This window comes from Tursiops truncatus, chromosome 2 (assembly GCF_011762595.2).
Source record: "Tursiops truncatus isolate mTurTru1 chromosome 2, mTurTru1.mat.Y, whole genome shotgun sequence".
In the NCBI taxonomy this organism is placed as follows: domain Eukaryota; kingdom Metazoa; phylum Chordata; class Mammalia; order Artiodactyla; family Delphinidae; genus Tursiops; species Tursiops truncatus.
This window is the reverse complement of record NC_047035.1, coordinates 5,386,807-5,409,816: the sequence shown is the minus strand read 5'-3', so window position 1 is coordinate 5,409,816 and position 23,010 is coordinate 5,386,807. Positions and strand designations below refer to the sequence as shown.

Genomic DNA, 23,010 nt, shown 5'->3' with positions numbered 1-23,010 from the left:
AATTCCTTTAGTTAAAACATTTTGAGTCTGCGGCATGTAAATGTCCCCTTAAAATTAACTTTCTTATTTTGTTTGGATTTAACAAATTATTTCACAGTTACCATCTTTTCCTTGGAGTCAGGAGAGGGTACTGTCTTGATGTTGCATATGTTAGTTTTTTCTCTGGTCTTGGATACATTTTCACACGTTTATGGAAAGAAATCTATTTCCTTGTCCTTCAGGATAACTATCACCAGCTCCATGTGAGATATACACACTGGGCGATGTCTACATTTTGAATAATCGTTTTAAATAATCTTTTTCTCCTAAGTTACAAAGCAATTAGGGTGTTTTAAATAGAAACCAGGTTATTCTAGGTATTCTTGACCTACTCGGCTTTCCAAAAATAAATCTGATGACTACCTATCCTAAAGGGTACATTTGAAGTCGCTGCTTTATATCCAACTCCAGGCTTCTAAAACTTCTATTTTTAGAAAAAGGAGGGGGAAAAATAATACCAGGGGACTGCCCAGGAGTCTTATTTTCTTGATCGAGAGTAAAGTTTGAATTTTGGAAACTTTTAACTTTTTTTCATAGTTAGATCTGATGTTTCTTTATAACATTATTTTCAAAAGTGAAAATAAACCAAAGCACGAGAGCCAAAGTCACACCAAGAAACAGAAAAAAGATTGTAAGAGAGCTGGTGAGCGGCGTGCCCTGAATTCAGTGGGCTGTGGGCCCCCCTACTTCATACGCAGTTAGAGGGTGGTGGGAGCAGAGGGGAGAAGGGGGAGTGATTCCATAAGAAGCCCTGGGTCGCTGCTTCTCTTTCAGACAGTGCCATGTTGGCACGGTATGTACACCCCTATCTGGACAGCTGGCACTCCATAGCCGTGGCTTAGTTAGGGGATATTCAGACAAGACAGCTTTGAGACAAGCCTCCTTTGGTTCTTAGAAGGCCGCATTATTATTATCATTTGCCATTCTTTGGGACTGCCATCCTAACACAGGCTTGAAGTAGCCTGGACACGTGGCATTCTAATTTTTAAATATCACATGATTTTTTCCCCCAAGGTTAATTGTCAGAAGCTTAGGGCTCAGGGTTTCGAGCTTCTGGTGCACATCTTTGTGCCGTTTGCCCAGGGACAGGGACGGCTGTGCCACAGAGAAACAGGCTGCCTCGGAAGGCAGTGAGCGTCCGTGTGGGTCAGCTTAAAGGAAGTGCGTGGCGAGCACAACGTCCCCTCTGCAGCCATCCTGAACCGTTAGACTGCAGTGTCCACTCACTGGCCTTAGTCATTGCCTGGGAGACCACGGATAATAACTCTTATCCTTTTCACGACGGTACTTCACTTATGAAGAAAGGTGTTCTGACATCTAAACTTTCACTTACTTTATCATCATTCTTCATATGACTAACCTAGTGCACCAGTGAGAACTGCAGTCTCATGAAGATAATTCACTAACAGATCAAGTTCGAGGCCTCCTGAAACAGAGGAAAGATTGTGGCCAACCCTGTAAAGTGCGAGGCCTGTGGACACACAGTTTATGGAGACAGAGTCATGTCTCAGACGCTACCTTTTCTTGGTAACCCTTTTCTGTGCCCGGGATTGGCTTTTTGTGCTAATTTTCCGTCTCTTTTTAACCCAGCGATACTGCCCTGGGTTTTAGGATTGCTATTCTCCTTTTCCTTTGCTTTTGTTATTAAAAAAAAAAAACATATGAAGAACTTGTTGCCTTGTCATGCATCTCGACCATAGAGAACCTCAGCCTGCAAAGTTTGCTTTGTTTGGGTGGGATTTACTTTCAGATAGGAAGATTTGGGGTGTTCTAATTATACTGAACTTGGGCTACCGTACAGTGGAGAAAGGAGAATCAAATAGTTTCTGGAGGCCTGTATTCTTAAAATTCTTGCCGATATTAAAGTTTTTTCAGTGTTGTGGTTGGACTGGGGGCACAGAGTGCAGTGAACAGACACCATTTTTTTGCTATTCTGAGTGTAAATACAGAAAAACGTGTGAGGAACAAGGGAGTTCCTTGCAGAATTACGTATATTGGAGAAAAATTGTGTAGGAAACAGTTAAGCAAAAGCAAGCAATAGGGGCGTGGCCAGAAAACTGTGGATCCTCGTATGATGGAAAGCCATGTAATCTTTAAAAATGTTTGTGTTCCCGGTAACAACAGGAAAGATGCTTGTGTATTATATTAAAAGGCAGAATCAGGATATAAAACTGGATATGTTGTATTTTTCAACTAAATAGACAAAATCTATGCAAAGAAGAATGGAGAGAAGTATACCAAGAGTTATCTTTCTTTTTTTCTGAGTGGGAGGATGATGATTTTTTTTTTCTTTTTTATACTTTTACTTCATTTCTAAACGCTCTTTGGTGTGTATTCTTTAATAAGCAGAAGGAATTTGTGTTTTAAAATGACTCCTTTCTTACCACTGAAGCTGATCTTCACTGCACCAAGGTCAATAGCAGAGCTCAGAGCAAATGTCCGGAGGCTGGAGCGTGCTCATGTGTGTTCTCAAGAAGACAAGGAGGGGCTTCCCTGGTGGCGCAGGGGTTAAGAACGTGCCTGCCAATGCAGGGGACACGGGTTCGATCCCTGGTCTGGGAAGATCCCACTTGCCGCAGAGCAACTAAGCCCGTGCACCACAACTACTGATCCTGCGCTCTAGAGCCCACAAGCCACAACTACTGAGCCCACGTGCCACAACTACTGAAGAGCCCGTGCTCCACAACAAGAGAAGCTCCTGCAATGAGAAGCCCACGCACCGCAACAAAGAGCAGCCCCCGCTCGCCACAGCTAGAGAAAGCCTGCGTGCAGCAGCAATGAAGACCCAATGCAGCCAAAAATAAATAAATTTTTTTAAAAAAAGAAGAGAAGGAATCATGGTGTGGAGTTAAATTCATAATAGATCCATTGTAGACATGCACGGCTAATTTCCATTTCAGTGCTAGGGGAGTGTTACAGGATTTCAGTGTAAAACGTAGGTTAAAATATACTCATTGTCCCATGTATGTGGGGATGGTCTGCTTCGCTATGCATTAACCAGCAAGAGTTCCTGTTTCTCATTTTCGATTTTGCTTGGGAGTTCAGACTGTCTTTGGCAGCTTGCCTTTTAAAAAACTTGAATGCACCTTTTGCAAACTTTTCTGTTCTTTATATTAAGAACCCCATTAATTAACAGATCGGAGAGTGAATAAATATAAGCAAAAACCTTCAGCTGGAGATGCTGACAAGCAAGACAGTCCTGTTGTTCCAGGACATCAAAATCTGGTCTCAGAATTTAGTCTCTGCAACTGGTGTTGAAAGCTGACTGCAGGTTGCCTTTTTTTGTTTGTTTGTTTTGTTTTTCTGGGGTTTTTTTTGCAGTACGCGGGCCTCTCACTGTTGTGGCCTCACCCGTTGCGGAGCACAGGCTCCGGACGCGCAGGCTCAGCGGCCATGGCTCACGGGCCCAGCCGCTCCGCGGCACGTGGGATCTTCCAGGACCGGGGCACGAACCCGTGTCCCCTGCATCGGCAGGCGGACTCTCAACCACTGCGCCGCCAGGGGAAGCCCTGCAGGTTGTCTTTAAGTAGCCTCTGCTATATTAACACTTAACCCTGATAGTCATAATCATTCTTGTAGCTACCATTTATTAACTGGGTGGGTGCAGGCCTTTGCAATAGATACTTTGTATGTATTAGCTCATTTTTACCTCTCCACAACCCTTTGAGGTAGGTATTATTGTGCCCATTTTACAGATGAGAAAGCTGCCTCTAGGAGATGGAATAATTTGCCTCCGGTTACACAGCTGGTTATGGAAAATCTGGGACTAGACCCTAGGGCCTGGCTGAACGTCCTTTCTTGCTGCCATCTGTGTTGCTTGGCTGTGCTTATGCCTCTCAGCGGTATTATTTAAATTAGCATTATTCAAATCAAACCAAATATTTAAGGAATGAATAAGGATAAGACTTGAAATGAGGTTTTTTCAAGGTTTAATTTGATTTGCAAAGTGTCCCAAATACAACAAATCACATTCAGCGTATAATTGTATCAAATATTGTATCATAGTCCTTTCACAAATCTTATTAGCTAGGTGCAACTAACAAATGAAAAACTTTTAAGTTCTTTGCAGTGAATGAAATTAATGAATATTTAGCTTAGTTCTTTATCCTGGTTAACCAAACTAGCAATTTTTCCCTCTCTCTGGTCTACTGTGCTTTCTCCTTATCTTTCTCCTTACAAATTGGCTAATTACAGAAAATAACTTGTGCTTTCTTTTAGACAGAACATGCTATAGTTTCTTCCATTTTCCTCTTTAATTGCCTTCCCCAGTTTAAATAGGTGTTCGTTAGTGATTTATAGAAAAGACTTGGTAGATATATTCAGTTTTTCAGAGACTGAGAAAGATTGTTTTTAAACGTTGTCTTATGAAAATGTTGAAATGCATATAAAAGTAGAAAAAAGTGGGCATGTGCCACTCCCTATGGGTGGTCTTTTGTTTTACAAATAATTGGCCTTGTGTGTATGGCATTATTTATTTTTGCCAGTGTATCTTTTTTTTTTAACATCTTTATTGGAGTATCATTGCTTTACAATGGTGTGTTAGTTTCTGCTTTATAACAAAGTGAATCAGTTATACATATACATATGTTCCCATATCTCTTCCGTCTTGCGTCTCCCTCCCTCCGACCTTCCCTATCCCCCCCCCTAGGTGGTCACAGAGCACCGAGCTGATCTCCCTGTGCCATGCGGCTGCTTCCCACTAGCTTTCTGTTTTACGTTTGGTAGTGTTTACATGTCCATGCCACTCTCTCACTTTGTCACAGTTTACCCTTCCCCCTCCCCATATCCTCAAGTCCATTCTCTAGTAGGTCTGTGTCTTTATTCCCATCTTACTCCTAGGTTCTTCATGACCTTTTTTTTTTCTTATATTCCATATATATGTGTTAGCATACAGTATTTGTTTTTCACTTTCTGACTTACTTCACTCTGTATGACAGACTCTAGGTCCATCCACCTCACTACAAATGTCTCAATTTTCTTTCTTTTTATTTGCCAGTATATCTTTAGGATAGGTTCCTGGAAGTGGGATTGCTGGATCCAAGGATAAATGCATCTGTAATATTGCTAGGTATTAGTGACGGGAACCTTCCCCAGCACATAAGTAATTATCTACTTTGACAATTTAGCGAAAGCAAGTTGCCTTCTCCAATTCCAAGTACAGACATCTTTTCAATTTCGAAGTAGATACTTAGGAATTCTGGGTTCATAATGGTCAGGTGTGTTAAAGTTAAACTTTGAATTTCTACACATAATCACATACGTGGTCATGCTTTGCGTAATTAAATTTATTGTGGGGCTTCCCTGGTGCCGCAGTGGTTGAGAGTCCGCCTGCCGATGCAGGGGACACGGGTTCGTGCCCCGGTCCGGGAGGACCCCACATGCCGTGGAGCGGATGGGCCTGTGGGCCATGGCCGCTTGGCCTGCGCGTCCGGAGCCTGTGCTCCGCAGCGGGAGGGGCTGCATCGGTGAGAGGCCCGTGTACCGCAAAAAAAAAAAAAAAAAGAATTTATTGTGAAACCTAATGGAAAGTTTTACTTATCAAATATTGCACACTGAGTTATTAATGTAAGTTAAAAGGATTTCTTCATCTTTAGATTATGACAGTATCATAATAACAAGCATTAGTAGATTTGACTACCTATACTTGAATTTCTATATTTACATCAACTGTAGTTTTGGAAATATATTGCCACAGATAGTACTTCATGGAAGTCTGAGTATTCCAATCCTCCCGTTTAGAAAGATGAAACCTTTTTATTTCAGGCGTACTTGTGAATGCTTTAGACCTGAGATTCTGAATACCTTTGTTAGAGATTTTTAAAGATTTTTTTGATGTGGACCATTTTTAAAGTCTTTATTGAATTTGTTACAGTATTACTTCTGTTTTATGTTTTGGGGTTTTTTTTGGCCACGAGGCAGGTGGGATCTCAGCTCCCTGACCAGGGATTGAATCCGCACCCCCTGCACTGGAAGGCGAAGTCTTAACCACTGGACTGCCGGGGAAGTCCCATGTTAGAGATTTTCAGTTCCCACACTCTGGAGTCATTTTTTTTTTTTTTTTTTTTTTTTTTTTTTTTTTGCGGTACGCGGGCCTCTCACTGGCGTGGCCTCTCCCGTTGCAGAGCACAGGCTCCGGATGTGCAGGCTCAGTGGCCATGGCTCACAGGCCCAGCCGCTCCGCGGCATGTGGGATCCTCCCGGACCGGGGCACGAACCCATGTCCCCTGCATTGGCAGGCGAACCCTCAACGACTGCGCCACCAGGGAAGCCCTGGTGTCATTTTTCAGGGATGTTAACTTGAGGTACTTTATGGGGACCTTATACTAAATAGTACGCACAGTAACAGGAAACTGGGGGCCATGAACACTGTGCATGTGACTGCATCTGTCCCTCTGACAAGGCCTGTCCACTTCAGTAGCTCCTCTCCTTCACTTCTGGTGGATTGGTGGGTCTAAAGGAACTTACGCAGTGTGAAAAGTCCCACAGAAACTCGGGTGTTTCTCTCCTGAACACTCTTATCACATGAATTAGGATCATAGATTTCAGAGCACGAAGAGCCACCCTTAGAGCATTTATAGACTGAAGTCTTTCCTTTATGGGTTAGGGAAGTAGGGTCCAGAGGGCCTTGCCTGCAGTCGCACTGCCAGTCGAGGACACACTGGAATTCACGCCGTAGCCCCCGACTCCCAGACCTGAGCTCCTTCTGATCTCTCCTCCCCCCTCTCACTTTGCCTGGGCACGAGGAGGAAAGCAACCGTTTGGGGGATGAGAACTGTCTGGGGTCTTCCTCGACTCCTCCGTGTGTGCGCGGGATGATGCAGTGGGGACACTCACTGGACCTGATTCTGCCTCAGGGACCTTTGCTCATAACTGAAATCCTGCATTTAATGTTTCTCACATTGTATTCAAGCTACGAGATTGCATCCCGGTGTCCAAAACAGAGCATTTCATCATCTGGGCGTGGCCGTGGGGTAATAGCTGCCACCTTTTACGTGCTGCTCCATGAAGGGCACTGTGTAGCTTGCCACTCCTCATTCCAAAACCTCACAGCAGCCCTGCAAGGTGGGCACTGTTATCCTATTTTACAAAGGAGCCGAGGCTTGGAAAGGTGACTTGCCCAAGGCTACGTAATAAAGCCGAGTTGAGAATGAGTGGGTCCTAACTCAAGACTCTTTGCCCTTTGTTCCTCTGTGCTCCTCCCACCATCCCGACATCCCTTCCAATGAATGCATTCTGAACATATATCATGTATCACTCATTCTCCTTTTATTTTGAGAAATTCTCCTTTCAGTGCTGTGTGTCTATGTTTTGCCCCTAAGAACAATTAAAATAATTATTTTTAAAAAGCCTTTAATGAACTGGAAGAACGTCTCATATCTTGGTGTCATCTCAAAGCCAGGGATCCATTCATCTTAGCACCTGATCAGCAGGAGATTGTGTTTGAAGCTTCCCTGGTGCTGTTTCTCTTCTGCAGTTTCTGAGATCGCTTGTCTGAAAGATGACTCATTATGGCTGTTCTTGTGTCCTGCTGCCCTCATGATCCAAGGTAGTACCTGTTCAGATTGGACATTAGGAGATACTCTTTTCTTCCAAAACTTTTCTTTATGGTGGCAGCATTTTTTCCTTGAGTGGCTAATCATGTTTAGATCCGGAAACATGAAAGAGACCTGACGAGATGTCGTGTGCAAAATAGGTATTTAGCACGCATATTGGCGTAGTCGTGATGCTATTTAAAAAGTCAGTGGTGACAAAAAGCCAAAGATATTATCAAGATAAGGATGTAGTGGTGATTGGATGTTGCCAAAATGAGAACCTTTCAACTTCTTGTCACTCCAAGTGTGGCCGCCATCCCCCGCTCCCTCCTTCTCCCCACTTCCTCTCCATATCCACTATTTTTCTTTTATGATTTCTCATTACAACTTTAACAGTTCTGTTTGCTTTTGATGCTACTCTGTTATAGTTTAATGTGTAAGGTTTATTATGCCCTCTGAGAAGGCCCGTTGCATGCAATTGATGTTCTTTTTATGGGCTTTAAAAAAGTCCCATTTCCTTTTTGGGGAGAAGGACAATACTGGATTATTGAGACTGAAGTTTGAAATTATGACTCAAGGAAAGATAAAAAAACGGTGACTCAGACGGACTTCCCTGGGGGTCCAGTGGTTGAGACCCCATGCTTCCACTGCAGGGGGTGAGGGTTTGATCCCTAGTCGGGGAACTAGGATCCCGCATGCCGTGTGGCATGGCCAAAAAATAAAATTAAAAAAAAACAACAACAACAGTGGGGCTTCCCTGATGGCGCAGTGGTTGGGAGTCCGCCTGCCGATGCAGGGGACACGGGTTCGTGCCCCGGTCCGGGAAGATCCCACATGCCGCGGAGCGGCAGGGCCCATGAGCCATGGCCGCTGAGCCTGCGCGTCCGGAGCCTGTGCTCCGCAACGGGAGAGGTCACAACAGTGAGAGGCCCGCATACCGCAAAAAAAAAAACAGTGACTCAGAAATGGCAACACAATGCCTTTTCTTGAAAGTGGGGTCTTTGTTCTCGAAATTTAGTGCAGTCTGATCAACAAATGCATGTTGAACACCTTCTGTGTCAGCATCACAGGGGCTGCTGCCGTCGTGGAGCCCCCGGGCAATGGAGTGGACAGGAATAAACAATGTGAGGACAGCGGCAAAGCAGGGACCAGGGGAGCCCAGGTCCCTGGGAGCCCGGGGAGGCTTGCCCGGGGAGCAGGGACCCGGGGGAGGCTTGCCCGGCCTGGTTTGGTGGGCATGTAAGTGGGTGAGGCAGGTCCTGGCCCAGGTGCCGGAGAGAAGCCGGGGGCCAGGCATCTTCCATCGGCCCCTCCAGGCCCTTTCCTTACCCTCCTCCAGCCAGCTCTCTGCCCCGGCAGCTGAGTTGTATGGACCACACCGCTCTCTGCTCCAGTGAGGTTTGAGCAGGGGATCCCTAGCTGGGGACTGGAAGGAGGGAGAGTGTGGCCAGAGGATCCACCCCCGACTCCTTCCACATGGGGCCCCTCGGCTTGGCTGTGTCCCCACCCCCTGGATGCAGCTGCTGCTCCCCCAGCAGCGTCTCTCCTCTTAGGGTCTGGTGACCTCCCTCCCCTTGGCCCTGCAGGCATGGGATTAGCTATAGCTGTGCTGCTGTCAGCCTGGGAGACGGGGCAGTAAGCCTGGGGCTCGGTGTGGAGTCCAGTCCACTCCCCAAGCACACGGAGAAGGATCTAGGTGATGCCCTCCCCCAGCACGATGTGTGCACCCGCTCTAACTGGGGAAGTAAGGCTAGCCCGCCTGAAACAGCAGTCCGTAATCAGGCACTCATTTGTGAGCTACAGACTGACGTGTGACAGAAGATGAGAGCGGGACAGCCAAGGAGGTCTGGGCTAACGAGGAGAGGCCCTTCGAAGCTGGAGGATGGCACCGACCAGTGGTTCTCAAAGTGTGGTCCCTAGAGCAGCAGCGGCAGCAACCCGGAAACTGGTTAGACATGCAGAGTCTCAGGCTCTGCCCCAGACCTCCTGAATCTGGGGATGGGGCCCAGCGATCTGTATTTTAACTCCAGGGGATTCTTCTCCACAGAAACAAGCTAAGGAGGTGGGAATGAGGCAGGATTTGCTTGTTGGGGGTCAGGGGGTGGATGTTGGAGCGCCTGGGTGCGTGGTGGGAACAAGAAAATTGGTGGATTGAAAGACGCCCAGCAAGCTGATATGCATACTGTAGTCACTGCCTAGGGCCTCTGTTGTGAGTTAGTACAAACAGAAATTGATTCCCTCACCGTTCTGGAGACCAGATGCCTGAAGTCAGTGCCACTGGGCTGAAATCAGGGTGCTGGCAGCATTGTCCCTCCTGGAGGCTCTGAGGGAGAAACTGGTCCATGCCTGTTGCCGGGCTTCGTGGCTGCTGTCTGGCCTCGGCTAGAGGATGTGCCACTCCAGTCTCTTGCCTCTGTCCTTACGTGGCGAGCTCCTCCTTATGCATCTTCACCTGGGCCTCTTTTTTTCCCCTTAATTTATCTTATTGAAGTGTAGTTGATTTACAATGTTGTGTTAATTTCTGCTGTACAACAAAGTGATTCAGTTATTCATATACATACATTCTTTCTTTTTTTGTATTACTAGTCTTTTTTTTAACATCTTTATTGGAGTATAATTGCTTTACAATGGTGTGTTAGTTTCTGCTTTATAACGAAGTGAATCAGTTATACATATACATATATCCCCATATCTCCTCCCTCTTGAGTCTCCCTCCCTCCCACCCTCCCTATCCCACCCCTCTAGGTGGCCACAAAGCACGGAGCTGATCTCCCTGTGCTATGCTGCTGCTTCCCACTAGCTTATCTGTTTTACATTTGGTAGTGTATATATGTCAATGCCATTCTTTTTCATATTCTTTTCTGTATGGTTTATCACAGGATATTGAATATAGTTCCCTGTGCTATACAGTAGGACCTTGTTTATCCATTCTATATATAATAGTTTGCACCTGCTAATCCCAAACTCCCAATCCATCCCTCCCCCGCCCCTCCTTCCCTTGGCAAACACAAGTCTCTTCTCTATGTCTGTGAGTCTGTTTCTGTTTCGTAGATAAGTTTATTTGTGTCATATTTTAGATTCCTCATATGATATTTGTCTTTCTCTGTCTGACTTACTTCAGTTAGCATGATCATCTCTAGTTCCATCCATGTTGCTGCAAATGGCATTATTTCATTCTTTTTTATGGCTGAGTAGTATTCCATTATATGTGCATATATACACATGGGCTTCTTAAAAGGACACGAGTCATTGGATTCAGGGCCCACCCAAATCCAGTATGAGCTTAACCAATTACATCTGCAAAGACACTGTTTCCTAATAAGGTCACATTCTGAGGTTCTGGGTAGACATGAATTTCGGGGAGGACCCTAACACAGTACATGTATTTAAAGGAAAAAGACAGAATGGAGACTGAAATGGTAGGTGAAGTAGAAAGAGGAGATAGAGATGAGGTGAGGATGGCATTTCTTCCTACTTGGGAAGGGTTCTGTCCCGGCAGAGAGTGGACCTCAGCACGGGGAGCAGATTGTGTGTGTTAGGAAAGATTCAGGATCTCTGTTTTGGAACTGTGGTGTTTTCACTGTGGAATATTAGCTCTGAGCACTGGTCTAGGCCCTTGGCTGGAGCAGGTGTTCAGAGGATGAAGAAAGAGAGAGCTTGGAGAGAGTGAAGAAGGGTGTTCTGCTCTGGCTGGAGGGGCCTGACTGTGGCTTTTTAAACTCTCTTTCACAGTTAAAAAAAAAGGTAGTCTGGCCCTCAGCTTTAGGGACTGAAAAGTTTCAGTATATTAAAATTTTGACATTCTAGGCAGTTTTGTCACTGGTCGTGTTTTTAAGAGCCTGCGCTGAGGTAGATTTAATTCTGGGATGAACAAAATTAATTCTGCTAGCATTTTAAAATAAACTTTTAATTTTAGAGTAGTTTTAGATTTACAGAAACGTTGCAGGCAGAATACAGACGGTTCCCGTATCTCCTGCACCCGGTTTCCCCTACTGTTAACATCTTATATTAGCGTGACGCGTTTGTCACCACTAATGGGACGATATTGATACATTATTATCAATCGAGGGGCATACTTTATTCAGATTTCCTTAGTTTATCCCTTATGTCCTTTTTTGGTCCCGGGATCCCATTTGGGATTATATTTAGTCATGGTGCCTCCTGAGGCTCCTCTGAACCGACAGTTTCTCACATTTTCCTTGCTGCTGAAGACCTTGACAGTTCTGAGGAGTACCACTTAGGTCATCCATCGACGGTCCTTCAGTCTGGGTTTGTGTGATGTTTTTCTCACGATCAGACTAGGGCTGGGTTTAGGGAGGAAGACCACAGAGGTCAGGTGCCATTCTCATCACATCTACCAAGGACGTGTCCTGTGAACATGACTTACCACTGTTGACGTTGACCGTGATCACCTGAGATGCGTTGGTCGGGTTTCTCCTTCTCGCCGCACCTCCGCACTGCGTGGTTTAGAAGGAAGTCACTACGCACAGCCCACACGGAAGGAGTGGAGAATGTGCCCCACCACCTCAAGGACAGAGTATCTACATAAATCATTCAGAATTCTTCTGCCTGGGGATTTGTCCTCCTCATGCATTTATTCCATCGTGCATTTATATCAGTGTGGACCTGTGGATATTTATGTGATAGTTGGGGGTATAACCCAGCACGACTTTATTTATTCTGTTGCCCACATTGCTGCGGCTTTGGCTCTTCCCATTGGCTCCTGGGTCCCTTTGCCACACCCCCCGTCAGTGTGGGTTCTGTGAGCACTTCCTTACTTTCTGGCACCATAAGATGCTCTGGGCTCATGTTGGATAGTCCCTGTCTCAGCCCTGGATTCAGGTGCTTCCCCAAGGAGCCCTGGTTCCTTTTGCTGTAGATTGGTATTAGGAACCCAGGTTTGGGCCCTGGGTCTCTCAGCAGACAGAGCTGGGAAATAGATGTGTTTATACAACCCGTGTACACAGACTTACCTATAATTACGTCTCTGTGTGTCTTTGTCTCTGTTAAGCTAGACATGAGTTCACACTGATGTCTCCTCTTCTCCATTCCACCTGGTTCATTCTAGCCTTCCCCCCTTGCTGGTCTGTAACCCCCCTCTCCAACAGTGAGAAGCCGGGCTCCTACCTTATGGCCCTGTGGGAAACAACTTTACCAACTAGAATACAGTGCTTATGTGCAGTTCCTTTTGTAGTCTTCCAGTCTCTGCTCATTACCAGAATCACTTTGTCTGCACCTTTCCTCTCCAGCCCCTTCCGTGAGGTTACGTTGCATGTGTGTAACGCAGTTAGATTCTTTTGTCACAGTCTGCATTCCGTCATGGGGTTCCCCCATCTCCTATTGACTATTATCGTATTTGCGTGTATTAAGGTTTACTCTTTGTGCTGTAAGGGTCTGTGGGTTTTGACAAATGCATAGCATCACACACCCACCACTACGATTTACCACCTGAAGAATCTCTGTGCTTCACCTCGTGACACCGCCCCCAGTCTCTGGCAACCACTGATCCACTTTCTGTCGCTATAGTTTACCCTTTTGTAGAATGTCACTTTAAATGGAATCTTGCAGTATAGAGCCTCTCAGACTGGCTTCTTTCGCTTGGCAATATGAATTTAAGACTCAAGCGTGGTTGTGTGGATTGGTTCATTCCTGTCATCACCGAATCCTATTCCATTGTCTGGATGGACCCCAGTCTGTTTATCCATCACCAATTGAAGGACATCTTGGTTGCTTCCAGTTTTCACAGCTATAAATAAAGCTGCTATAAATATTAAAGGAAAGTTTTGTGTAGACATAAGTTTCCAACTCACTTGGGTCAATGCTTAGTGTGAAGCACAATTACTGCATCCTATGGTAGAATTTATGAGCCTCAACTTTGTAAGCACCGCCAAGCTGTCTTCCAAAGCGGCCGTACCATTTTGCATTCCCACCAGGAATGAAGGAGAGTTCCTCTTGCTCTGCGTCCTGGCCAGCAGTTGGTATGTTGTCTGTGTTTTGGATTTTAGCCATCCTCATAGGTGTAATAGAGATATCTCATTATTGTTTTAATTTGCATTTCCCTAATGATAAAAGATGTTGAGCATCTTTTCATATGCTTATTTGCCATCTGTATATATTCTTTGGTGAGGTTTCTGTTCAGATCTTTTGCACATTTTTTAAATTGGGCTATTCATTTTCTTATTGTTGAATTTTAAGAGTTCTTTTTATATTCTGTATACAAGTCCTTTATCAGATATGTGATTTGCAAATATTTCCCCCAGTCTATAAATTGTCTTTTCATCCTCCTAATGATGTCTTTTACAGAGCAAAAGTTTTGTTGTTGTTTTAATTTTAATGAGGCCCAAGATACCAATTTTTCCTTTCATGGATGTGCTTTTGGTATTGTATCTAAAAACCCATCACCAAACGCAGGGTCACACAGATTTTTCTCCTATATTTTCATCTAGAAGTTTTAGTTTTGCATTTCACACATAGGCCCGTGGTCCCTTCTGAGTTAATTTTTGTGTAAGGCCTGAGGTTGGTGTCTGGGTTCATTGTTTCAGCACCACTGTTGAAAAGGTCCGTTGTCTTTGCACCTTTGTCGATTCTGCTAGCATTTGAAATGGACGTCCTTTTTCTTTCTACATTATCTGAAGTCCTGTAAGGAGTTCCCTTGAAAAGGCGAAAGTTCTGATTGCCTTTTCTGCTTGTCTTACAGCAAGACCACTGGTGCAGACCTTGCCTTTAAGAACCACCGTCAACAACGGCACTGTGGTACCAAAGAAAGCCAGTGGCTCCCTGCCAGCCCCTTCGGGGGCCAGGAAAGAAACCGCTGTACCTGCCACAGCCAAAAGGTAGGCGAGAAGCACCTTACATGAACTCTGACAGCAGTTCTGGCTCAGATGCTAAAATAAGTATGACTCTTTTATATGACACTTTAATAAAATTTCTCCTTTGAGTTAAAGCTTATAAAAGCACAATATTTGGTATGTTGCCAAAACAGGAACCATGTCGATTTATTAGTCTGCGTTCTTTTTGTTGTAATCATATAGTCTTTGAAATCTCATTCACTAAAGCCGCAGTGCAGCATTTTGTGTTTTTACTTAAACTTCTCTTTTGAAAAAACAAGTGGGAGTATATAACCTATATAAAAAATGAATATGCTTGGAATATAGCAAAATTCAGATTGCTGTACTGAGCTTAAATTTTTATCAGTAAAATTTGGATAAGCTCGTACTTTTAAATGATGCCTAACAGTGGAGCTTCAGATGTTTATGTTTGTCAGATAGAGCATAGATTGCTCTTAATTTTCTATAATTTCATAGTTGTCATATTAAAATTGTATATTTTATATGCCAGGCCAGTTTTCTAATTTTTTATGCCCTAAAAAAACGAACTATCTGGTAATAATATAGCATAGAAAACCTTAAAGAAATTCTTTCTGCAATGCTACCTCATGGGCTTGTTAGAAGAACTCGTAAAGTTCATGAAAATGCTAACTTGCTTTATGTGCACTGGGAATTCTGGGTGTGAGTATGCTCTGCGGTGTGCTGGGATACCCATTGGGCTGGTGAGAGGAGGTTTGATGCTGCATCGTGACTCGGAATGAAAATGTAACAACCCCGTCTTATCTTTTAAATATATAGTGTTTATACATAAAGCTTTATCCTTCGCCAAGCAAACTTGCATTGTGTTTCATCAGGTAGAGTTTCATGTACTTATTGTTTGTGAATTGTAAGAAAATTGGTTTTGCAGGGCTTTTTAGAACTTTAAAATGAAATTCTCCGCCTCATTTCATCCCTTTTTAATACTTCTTTGACTCATTCATTTATAATCAACATGAAATGACCTTCTGGATTCTAATTGGCAGCAGTAGATACGGGCTGTCTTTTATTCATCTAGATGTTATAAGAGTGACACTGACTTTTTAAGTGTCAGGTTGCCATCTGGTACCATTTCTTTCTTCTTTTTTTTTTAATAGTGGTAAAAACCACATCACATTAAATTTACCATCTTAACCATTTTTAAGCATACAGTTCAGTTCAGTAGTGTCAAGTATATTCTGTACAGCAGATCTCCAGGACGTTTCCGTCTTGCAGAACTGAAACTATTTATTGGCCACAAAGTTCGTTCGAATTGTTCCTTAAGATGGGAAGGAAAAACCAGAACGCACTTTTTGGCCAACCCAATATATCTCTTCAACAGTAAATCCTCCTCAGAGCCCTTGGTGGCCACCTTTTTCCTTTCTGTGTCTATGATTTGACTACATTAGATACTTCATACGAGTGGAATCATGCAGTATTTGTCCTTTCGTGGCTGACTTATTTCACTTAACATAATATCATCAAGGTTCATTCATACTGTAGCATGTGACAATATTTCCTTTTTTTTTTTTTTTAAAGTGGCTTTGTATTTTATTTATTTATTTAGGCTGCGCTAGGTCTTAGTTGCAGCATGCGGGATCTTTAGCTGCAGCATGCCGACTCTTAGTTGCAGCATGCAGGATCTAGTTCCCCCACCAGGGATCGAACCCGGGCCCCCTGCACAGGGAACATGGAGTCTTACCCACTGGACCACCAGGGAAGTCCCAGGATTTTCTTCTTTTTTAAGTCTATATAACATTCCGTTGTGTGTATATACCACCTTTTCTTTTTTTTGTTTTTTTTTTTTGCGGTACACGGGCCTCTCACTGTTGTGGCCTCTCCCGTTGCGGAGCACAGGCTCCGGATGCGCAGGCTCAGTGGCCATGGCTCATGGGCCCAGCCGCTCCACGGCATGTGGGATCTTCCCGGACTGGGGCACAAACCTGTGTCCCCTGCATCGGCAGGCGGACTCTCAACCACTGCGCCACCAGGGAAGCCCAGTATACCACCTTTTCTTTATCCATTCATGTCAATGGATGTTAGTGTTTCTTCTACCTCTTGGCTATTGTGAATAATGCTGCAATCAACATAGGTGTGCAGATATCTCTTTGAGATCCTGCTTTGAATTCTTTTGGATATATACTCAGAAGTGGGATTGCTGAGTCATATGGTAATTCTTTTTTTAATTTTTTGAGGAACCTCCGTAATGTTTTCCATAATGACTGCACCATTTTACATTCCCACTAACAGTGCACAAGGGTTCCAATTTCTCCTCATCCTTGCCCACATTTGTTATTTTCTGTTCTTGATAGTGGCCATTCTAATGGGTGTGAGGTGATATCTCATTATGGTTTTCATTTGCATTTCTCTTATTATTAGTGATGTTGAGCATCTTTTTCATATGCTTGTTGGCAACTTGTATATATCTTTTGGAAAATTTTCTATTCAATTCCTTTTCCCATTTTTAATTGGGTTATTCATTTTTTTGTTGTTGAATTGTAGGAGTTCCTTATATATTCTGGATATTAATCCCTTACCAGATACATGATTCACAAATATTTTCTCCTATTCCATACATTGCTTTCTCACTCTATTGACAGTTTCCTTTGCACCGAAGTTTTTAAGTTTGATGCAGTCCCATGTGTTTATTTTTACATTTGGTGTCATATCCAAGAAATAATTGCTGAATCCAATGTCCTAAAGCTTTCCCCCTATGTTTTCTTCTAGGAGTTTCATAGTTCTAGGTCTTTAACACATTTCAAGTTAATTTCTGTATGTAGCATAAGGTAAGGGTCCAACTTCATTCTTTTGCATGTGGATGTCCAGTTTTCCCTACACCATTTGTTGATGAAACTGACTTTCCCCCTGGTGTAGTATTGGCACCCTTGCTGAAAATCATTTGCCCGTATATGCAAGGGATTATTTCTGGGCTCTCTATCCTGTTCCATTGGCCTATATTATCTGTCTTTATTCCAGTACCACACTGTCTTGATTACTGTTACTTTGTAGTATATTTTGAAATCAGGAAATGTGAGTCCTCCAATTTTGTTCTTCTTTTTCAAGATTGTTTTGGCTATTTGCAGTCCCTTTAGATTCCATATGAATTTTAGGATTTTTTTTTTCTATTTCTACAAAAAATGCCATTGGTATTTTGATAGGGATTGCATTGAATCTGTAAATCACTTTGGGTAGTGTAGACATTTTAACATATTAAGTCTTCCAATCCCACAAAAATAGGATGACTTTCCATTTCTTTGTATCTTCTTTGATTTCTTTCAGCAGTGTTTTGTAGTTTTCTGTCTACAAGTCTTTCACCTCTTTGGTTAAGTTTATTCCTAAGTAGTTTGTACTTTTTGATGCTATAATAAATGAGGTTATTTTCTGAATTTCCTTTTCAGATTGGTCATTGTTAGTGCATAGAAATACAACTGATTTCTGTGTTTTGGTTTTTGTATCCTGCAACTTTGGTGAAATTATTAGTTTTAACATTTTTTTGTGTGGAATCTTTAGGGTTTTCCCTAAGATCATGTCATCTGCAAACAGAGGTCGTTTTACTTCTTCCTTTCCAACATGGATGCCTTTTATTTTTTTACATGTCTTATTGCTCTGGCTAGGACTTCCAGTACTGTGTTCAATAGTGATGAGACTGAGTATCCTTGCCTTATTCCTGACCTTAGGAGAAAAGCTTTCACCGTTGAGTGTTTCACCATTGAGTATGTGTTCACTGTGGGCATTTCATATATGGTTTTTACTATGTTGAGGTAGTTTTCTTCTATTCCTAGTTTGAGTGTTTTTATCATGAGGGGTGTTGAGTTTTGTCAAGTGCTTTTTCTGCATCAATTTAGATGATCATGTGGTTTTTGTCTTTCATTCTCTTAATGTGATGTACAATATTATATCAATTTTCTTATGTTGAACCATCCTTGCATTACAGGTGTAAATCCCACTTGGTCATGGTGTATAATCCTTTTAATGTGCTGTTAAATTCAGTTTGGTAGTATTTTGTTGATTTCTGCATCATTATTTATCAGAGTTATTGGCGTGTATTTTTTCTTGTTGTGTCTTTTTTTTTTTTTTTTTTTTAGTATCTGAATAATGCTGGCCTCCTAGAATGAGATTGGATGTGCCCCCACTGCCCCTTTAGTCTTTAGAGGAGTTTGAGGAGGATTGGTATTAGTTCTTTAAATGTTTGGTAGAATTCTGGAGTCATGCCATCTGGTCCTGGGCTTTGCTTTGTTGGGAGGGTTTTGATTACTGCTTCAATTTCCTTACTAGTTATAGGTCTATTCAGAGTTTTCAATACTTCATGATTCAGTCTTGATAGGTTGTATGTTTCTAAGAATTTATTCATTTCTTCTAGTTTATTCAGTTTGTTGGCATGCATTTATTCATTGTAGTCTCTTATAATCCTTTTTATTTCTGTGACATCAGTTGTAATAGTCCCTCTTTAGTTTCTAATTTTAGTTATTTGAGTCTTCTCTCTTTTTCTCAGTTTAATGGAGGATTTGGCAATTTTATTGATCTTTTCAAAAATCAACTCTTGATTTCACTGGTTTTTTTCTATTGTTTTTCTTTTCTCCATTTTGTTTATCTCTACTGTAATCTTTGTTATTACCTTCCCTCTGCTAACTTTTAGCTTTATTTGTTCTTGTTTTTTTCGGTTTCCTTGAGGTATAAAGTTAAGTTGTTGATTTCAGATCTTTCTTCTTTTTAATGTAAGTGTTTCCACAGCTGTAAACTTCCCTCTTGGCGCTGCTTTTTCTGCATCCCACAAGTTTCAGAATGTTTTGTTTTTGTTTTCATTTGTCTCTAGATACTTTCAGAATTCTCTTGCAATTCCTTCTTTAACTCATTGGCTGTTTAAAAGCGAGTTGTTGAATTTCAAGACTGACTTTTTGAAGTAGCAAGTAGTTAATGAAAACATGAGATTCTTTTTCTTTATTCTTAAAGAAAATACACTTTTTAAATTTATATCTCTTTATATATTTGGCATTTAAGTAAAAGGAAAATTTTTTTTCAGAGCAAAAAATCATAAAAGTAAAATTTGAAATGTAGATACAATTTCTAGCTTTCAGTTCCTTTCACGAGAGCATATGTCAAGCATTCTTGCACTTTGATTCTGTGGAAGGCTCTGTGTTTGATCCAAAGTAACTTTGATGTAGTACAATAATATCCTTCACTTAACAGACTGTTTATGGTTTTCTTAGACCTTGCAGGATTAATTGGCACAACTGTTAAGAATCCCTGGCAAATTGTGTTTTGAGTTCTAGTATTTGAAACATCGATTCAGGGTAGGGTAAGGCTGGGGGATGGGATTTATGCAGATGACTACAGGAGAGAGGCTCTGCTGAAGAATCTAATTGATACTTTCCCACAGGATGTGAAAAAGACAAAGAGCCCTCATGGTGCTTCGGGCCCTCTTTAAATCAGTGATGATGATAGAAATTATCTTTTAATAATAAAAGTGTACTAAGCATCAAGCTTTTAATACCATTATCACTGATCCTCCAAACAACCTTCCAAGGTAGATATTATTATCCCTGTTTTGCCAGTGGGTAAACTGATGCTCAAAGAAGTGAAGTAACTTGCCCGGGATCAAGTGAGTAGAGAACCTGGGCTCCAACGCAGGTCTGTCTGGATCCAGAGCTCACACTCCTTTCACTGTGACAGGCTGCTTCTTGCAAAGATTTCCAGGTCAGCGCTTACATCTACTCATACAAAAATGCTTGATATAATTGCTCTTCGGAAACCATCCCTTTTGTGTTCCCCATCCTGTCTGGGTGATGCTCTTTAGAAACGGTGATGTTCTGAGATGCCCCTGAGGGTGCTGACAGGAGTAGCAGGCAGGGGCGAGGGTGACTGAGCAGAGATTGGCAGCAAGTTGCAACTCTGAGAGACAGAATCGCCCATTCATATGGGGCTGCAGGGCCTGAACTCCCATTACAGGACCAGGCCCCTTGCTGTGAGCAGAAGCCTGGGTCCTCTGCCCCCCGTTTCAGCCATGTATGAAGGAGCTCACGGACAGTGCTTGCCCTCAGCAATATTATCTTAGAAGGAAAGGATGGTGGCGGGGGAAGATAGTCGGTAGCCATCATATTTTATATATGTGTGTATGTGCGTGTGTGTGTGTGTGTGTGTGTGTGTGTGTGTGTATTAGCATTTAAACAATAACCTTCCTTCTAGAAATGTTCTTAGGCCTTTGTAGACTTTTCTTTTTAATTTACAAAATAATCAGTTTTATTCATTTGATAAGCTCATGTCCGGCAGCCAACTAGAAATACGTGGTTTTCTAGGTTGTCTGAGACGCTTGGTGTTTCGGGGTAAAGCACAGTGGTTCATTTATTTTGTTCCTCTGCCTTTTGTGGGCTTCCGTGGATGTGAATTCCCATCTGTCTGGAAGTTGGAAACCCAAACAGTGGCACATAATCATTACTCTGTGACGAAGTTCCTATAGATCTCTCCTTAGAGAATTTTGAAATCCGCCTGTTAGGATTAAAACAACCTCCGAGCCATTTCAAATACATTTATAATCACGTAGGAATTTGTCTGTAATCAGAGTTCCAAATTAACCAAGCTGGGGCATCTCTGGTGTGTGGATGGGTATATGTTTGTTTTCTTTTCTCTGGGGTTTTTTCAGCCTAGTACTAAAGAACAAAATCCCCTTTGGAAATTGTCCAGCACCCAGGGGTTGTGCTTTGTGTTGCCAATTAAGACTTCGATTGGGGGCGTGATTTGGAATCCTTGGGAAAAGCTTTGTTTCCATTAGTGAAAGGAGAAAAGGCAGAAAATCCGGGGAAGACATTGTAGGGTCATACCTTCCTCGGTGGGGATGCTGGAGCTGACAATAGAATAACATTTCCACTGGCTCAAAACAATCACTCATTCTTTCCACTCCTAAGTAGAGTTTTACAATAGGGCAAAGCTGTGAGAAGAGAGATCAAAAGAACAAAACTGGTACAAAAAGAGAGCATTATTTTTAAAATGCCCTGCTCCAGTTGGAAGGTAGGATGGTAAATAGCTATGGCTTTCAAACAAACAGCTGATAGTCCTTTAGAAAACTAGTTGCACTCATTAGAAATAACAGCATTTGTAAAAGTACCAAAGTCAGTGCCAGGTACTTACATGATTTAAATCTGCTTTGGTTTTGTTTTTTTTTTCTAATATACTCTTTATCATTGAGATCCACTGAAATGTATGTGTTAAATTCAGGTTTTGAGTGTGATCTCTGTAACAAGCTAGAAATGGGAGTTGATGCTCTTGAACAGAGGAAGATGAATTGGTACTTACTCTCTTATCAGAAGTGTTGCAATTCCCCCCTCTGGGCTCAGGTAGTTGGCTTCATATGATAGAAAAAAAACTTATTTTGGTCTGTCAAATTCTCTAAGGCCACCAGCCTTCTTAGGAAATGCCTTGGTTTTTGCTACAAAGATGTCTTTAGACAAAGATAAGAGCATTTCCTAATTACTGAAGTTGCGTGACCTCAATCTGTCACAATTACCTCACCCCTTGCAGGACAAAAACCAGGTTAGTCCTGGTCCCATGTTGATTTGCCAGTGCTCAGCGTAGAGCCCAGTATAAATTGATTCCAAATGAGTATTTGTTGAGTAGATAATCGTTTTAATCTAGCGTTAATCCCTCCGGCTGTCATGGCAAATGACCTCATCAGAAAATCTTGGGTCACGAGTACAAGCTTCCCCTCAGATTAGTATTTTCTTTCTTTCTTTCCTTTTTATTTACTTATTCATTTATTTATTTATAAATAGGACCCGGCTGTGCCGGGTCTTCGTTGCAGCATGCGGGATCTTTTAGTTGCGGCATGCGGGATCTAGTTTCCTGACCAGAGATTGAACCCGGGCCCCCTGCGTTGGGAGCGCAGAGGCTTCCACCGGACCACCAGGGAAGTCCCAGTATTTTTTTCAGTTGTAAAAGTTTGAGATCTTTTCTGCAAAACTTTGGAAAACCAATTCTTGGTTTTAAATCACATAATGAAAGAAAGATGCTGTGGTAACTTATTACATTTAGCGTTATTATCTAACCATAAGAAGAAAGATGGCCATTTTCCCTCTGTTCTCCCTTTGCAGAGATTTTATTATGTCTAAAATTTAGTTTAAATTGGCAAAAACCATTGAATGCAACTGTAGTGTAAGGCAAAGAACCATTGTATTTTCAGAACTTTGGGTTTGAGAGTGGAGGTTGAGAGCAGAAGGGAAGAGAAATGATGGTATCTGCATTTCTACCCCAAAAATGCTTGCCTTAAGCAGTAAAAAATTGTGCTGTGTTATTATACAGTCTTTCACAAGCTAGGACTTCTACCACTTGCAAAATAAAGCACATGATTTCTCACTTGCTGTCCAGAGGGAGCATAACTTCTTTGATATTCCCTGCTGGTTGTTGAAGGAGACTTCTCTCAGCGAGTATACAGTATTACTTCTTCTGGCCGCCCTTGTTCCTGCAGATGTCTTGTCTTCAAGCTCTATTTTCTGTCCTTCACTCTGAGTCCTAGTAAATCCTCTTTAATTCATGAGAGCTCTTGGCTCTCAAAAGGAAATTTCTTGTTTTTTCTACGTATACAACAATAGTAGATTTTTTTAAAAGCT

At 42.4% G+C, this 23,010-nt stretch overlaps 1 protein-coding gene across 5 annotated transcripts in view; it reads left to right on the top strand.

Annotated features, from left to right (window-relative positions):
• The window catches only part of EML1 (EMAP like 1), a 197,951-nt gene that overhangs the window by 116,812 nt on the left and 58,129 nt on the right, over nt 1–23,010 (top strand). For all 5 annotated transcript variants that reach the window (XM_073800056.1, XM_033850622.2, XM_033850621.2 and 2 more), the window contains one exon: nt 14,269–14,404. In XM_073800056.1, the coding sequence (XP_073656157.1) occupies nt 14,269–14,404 (136 nt within the window). The remainder of the gene's footprint in view (nt 1–14,268; nt 14,405–23,010) is intronic.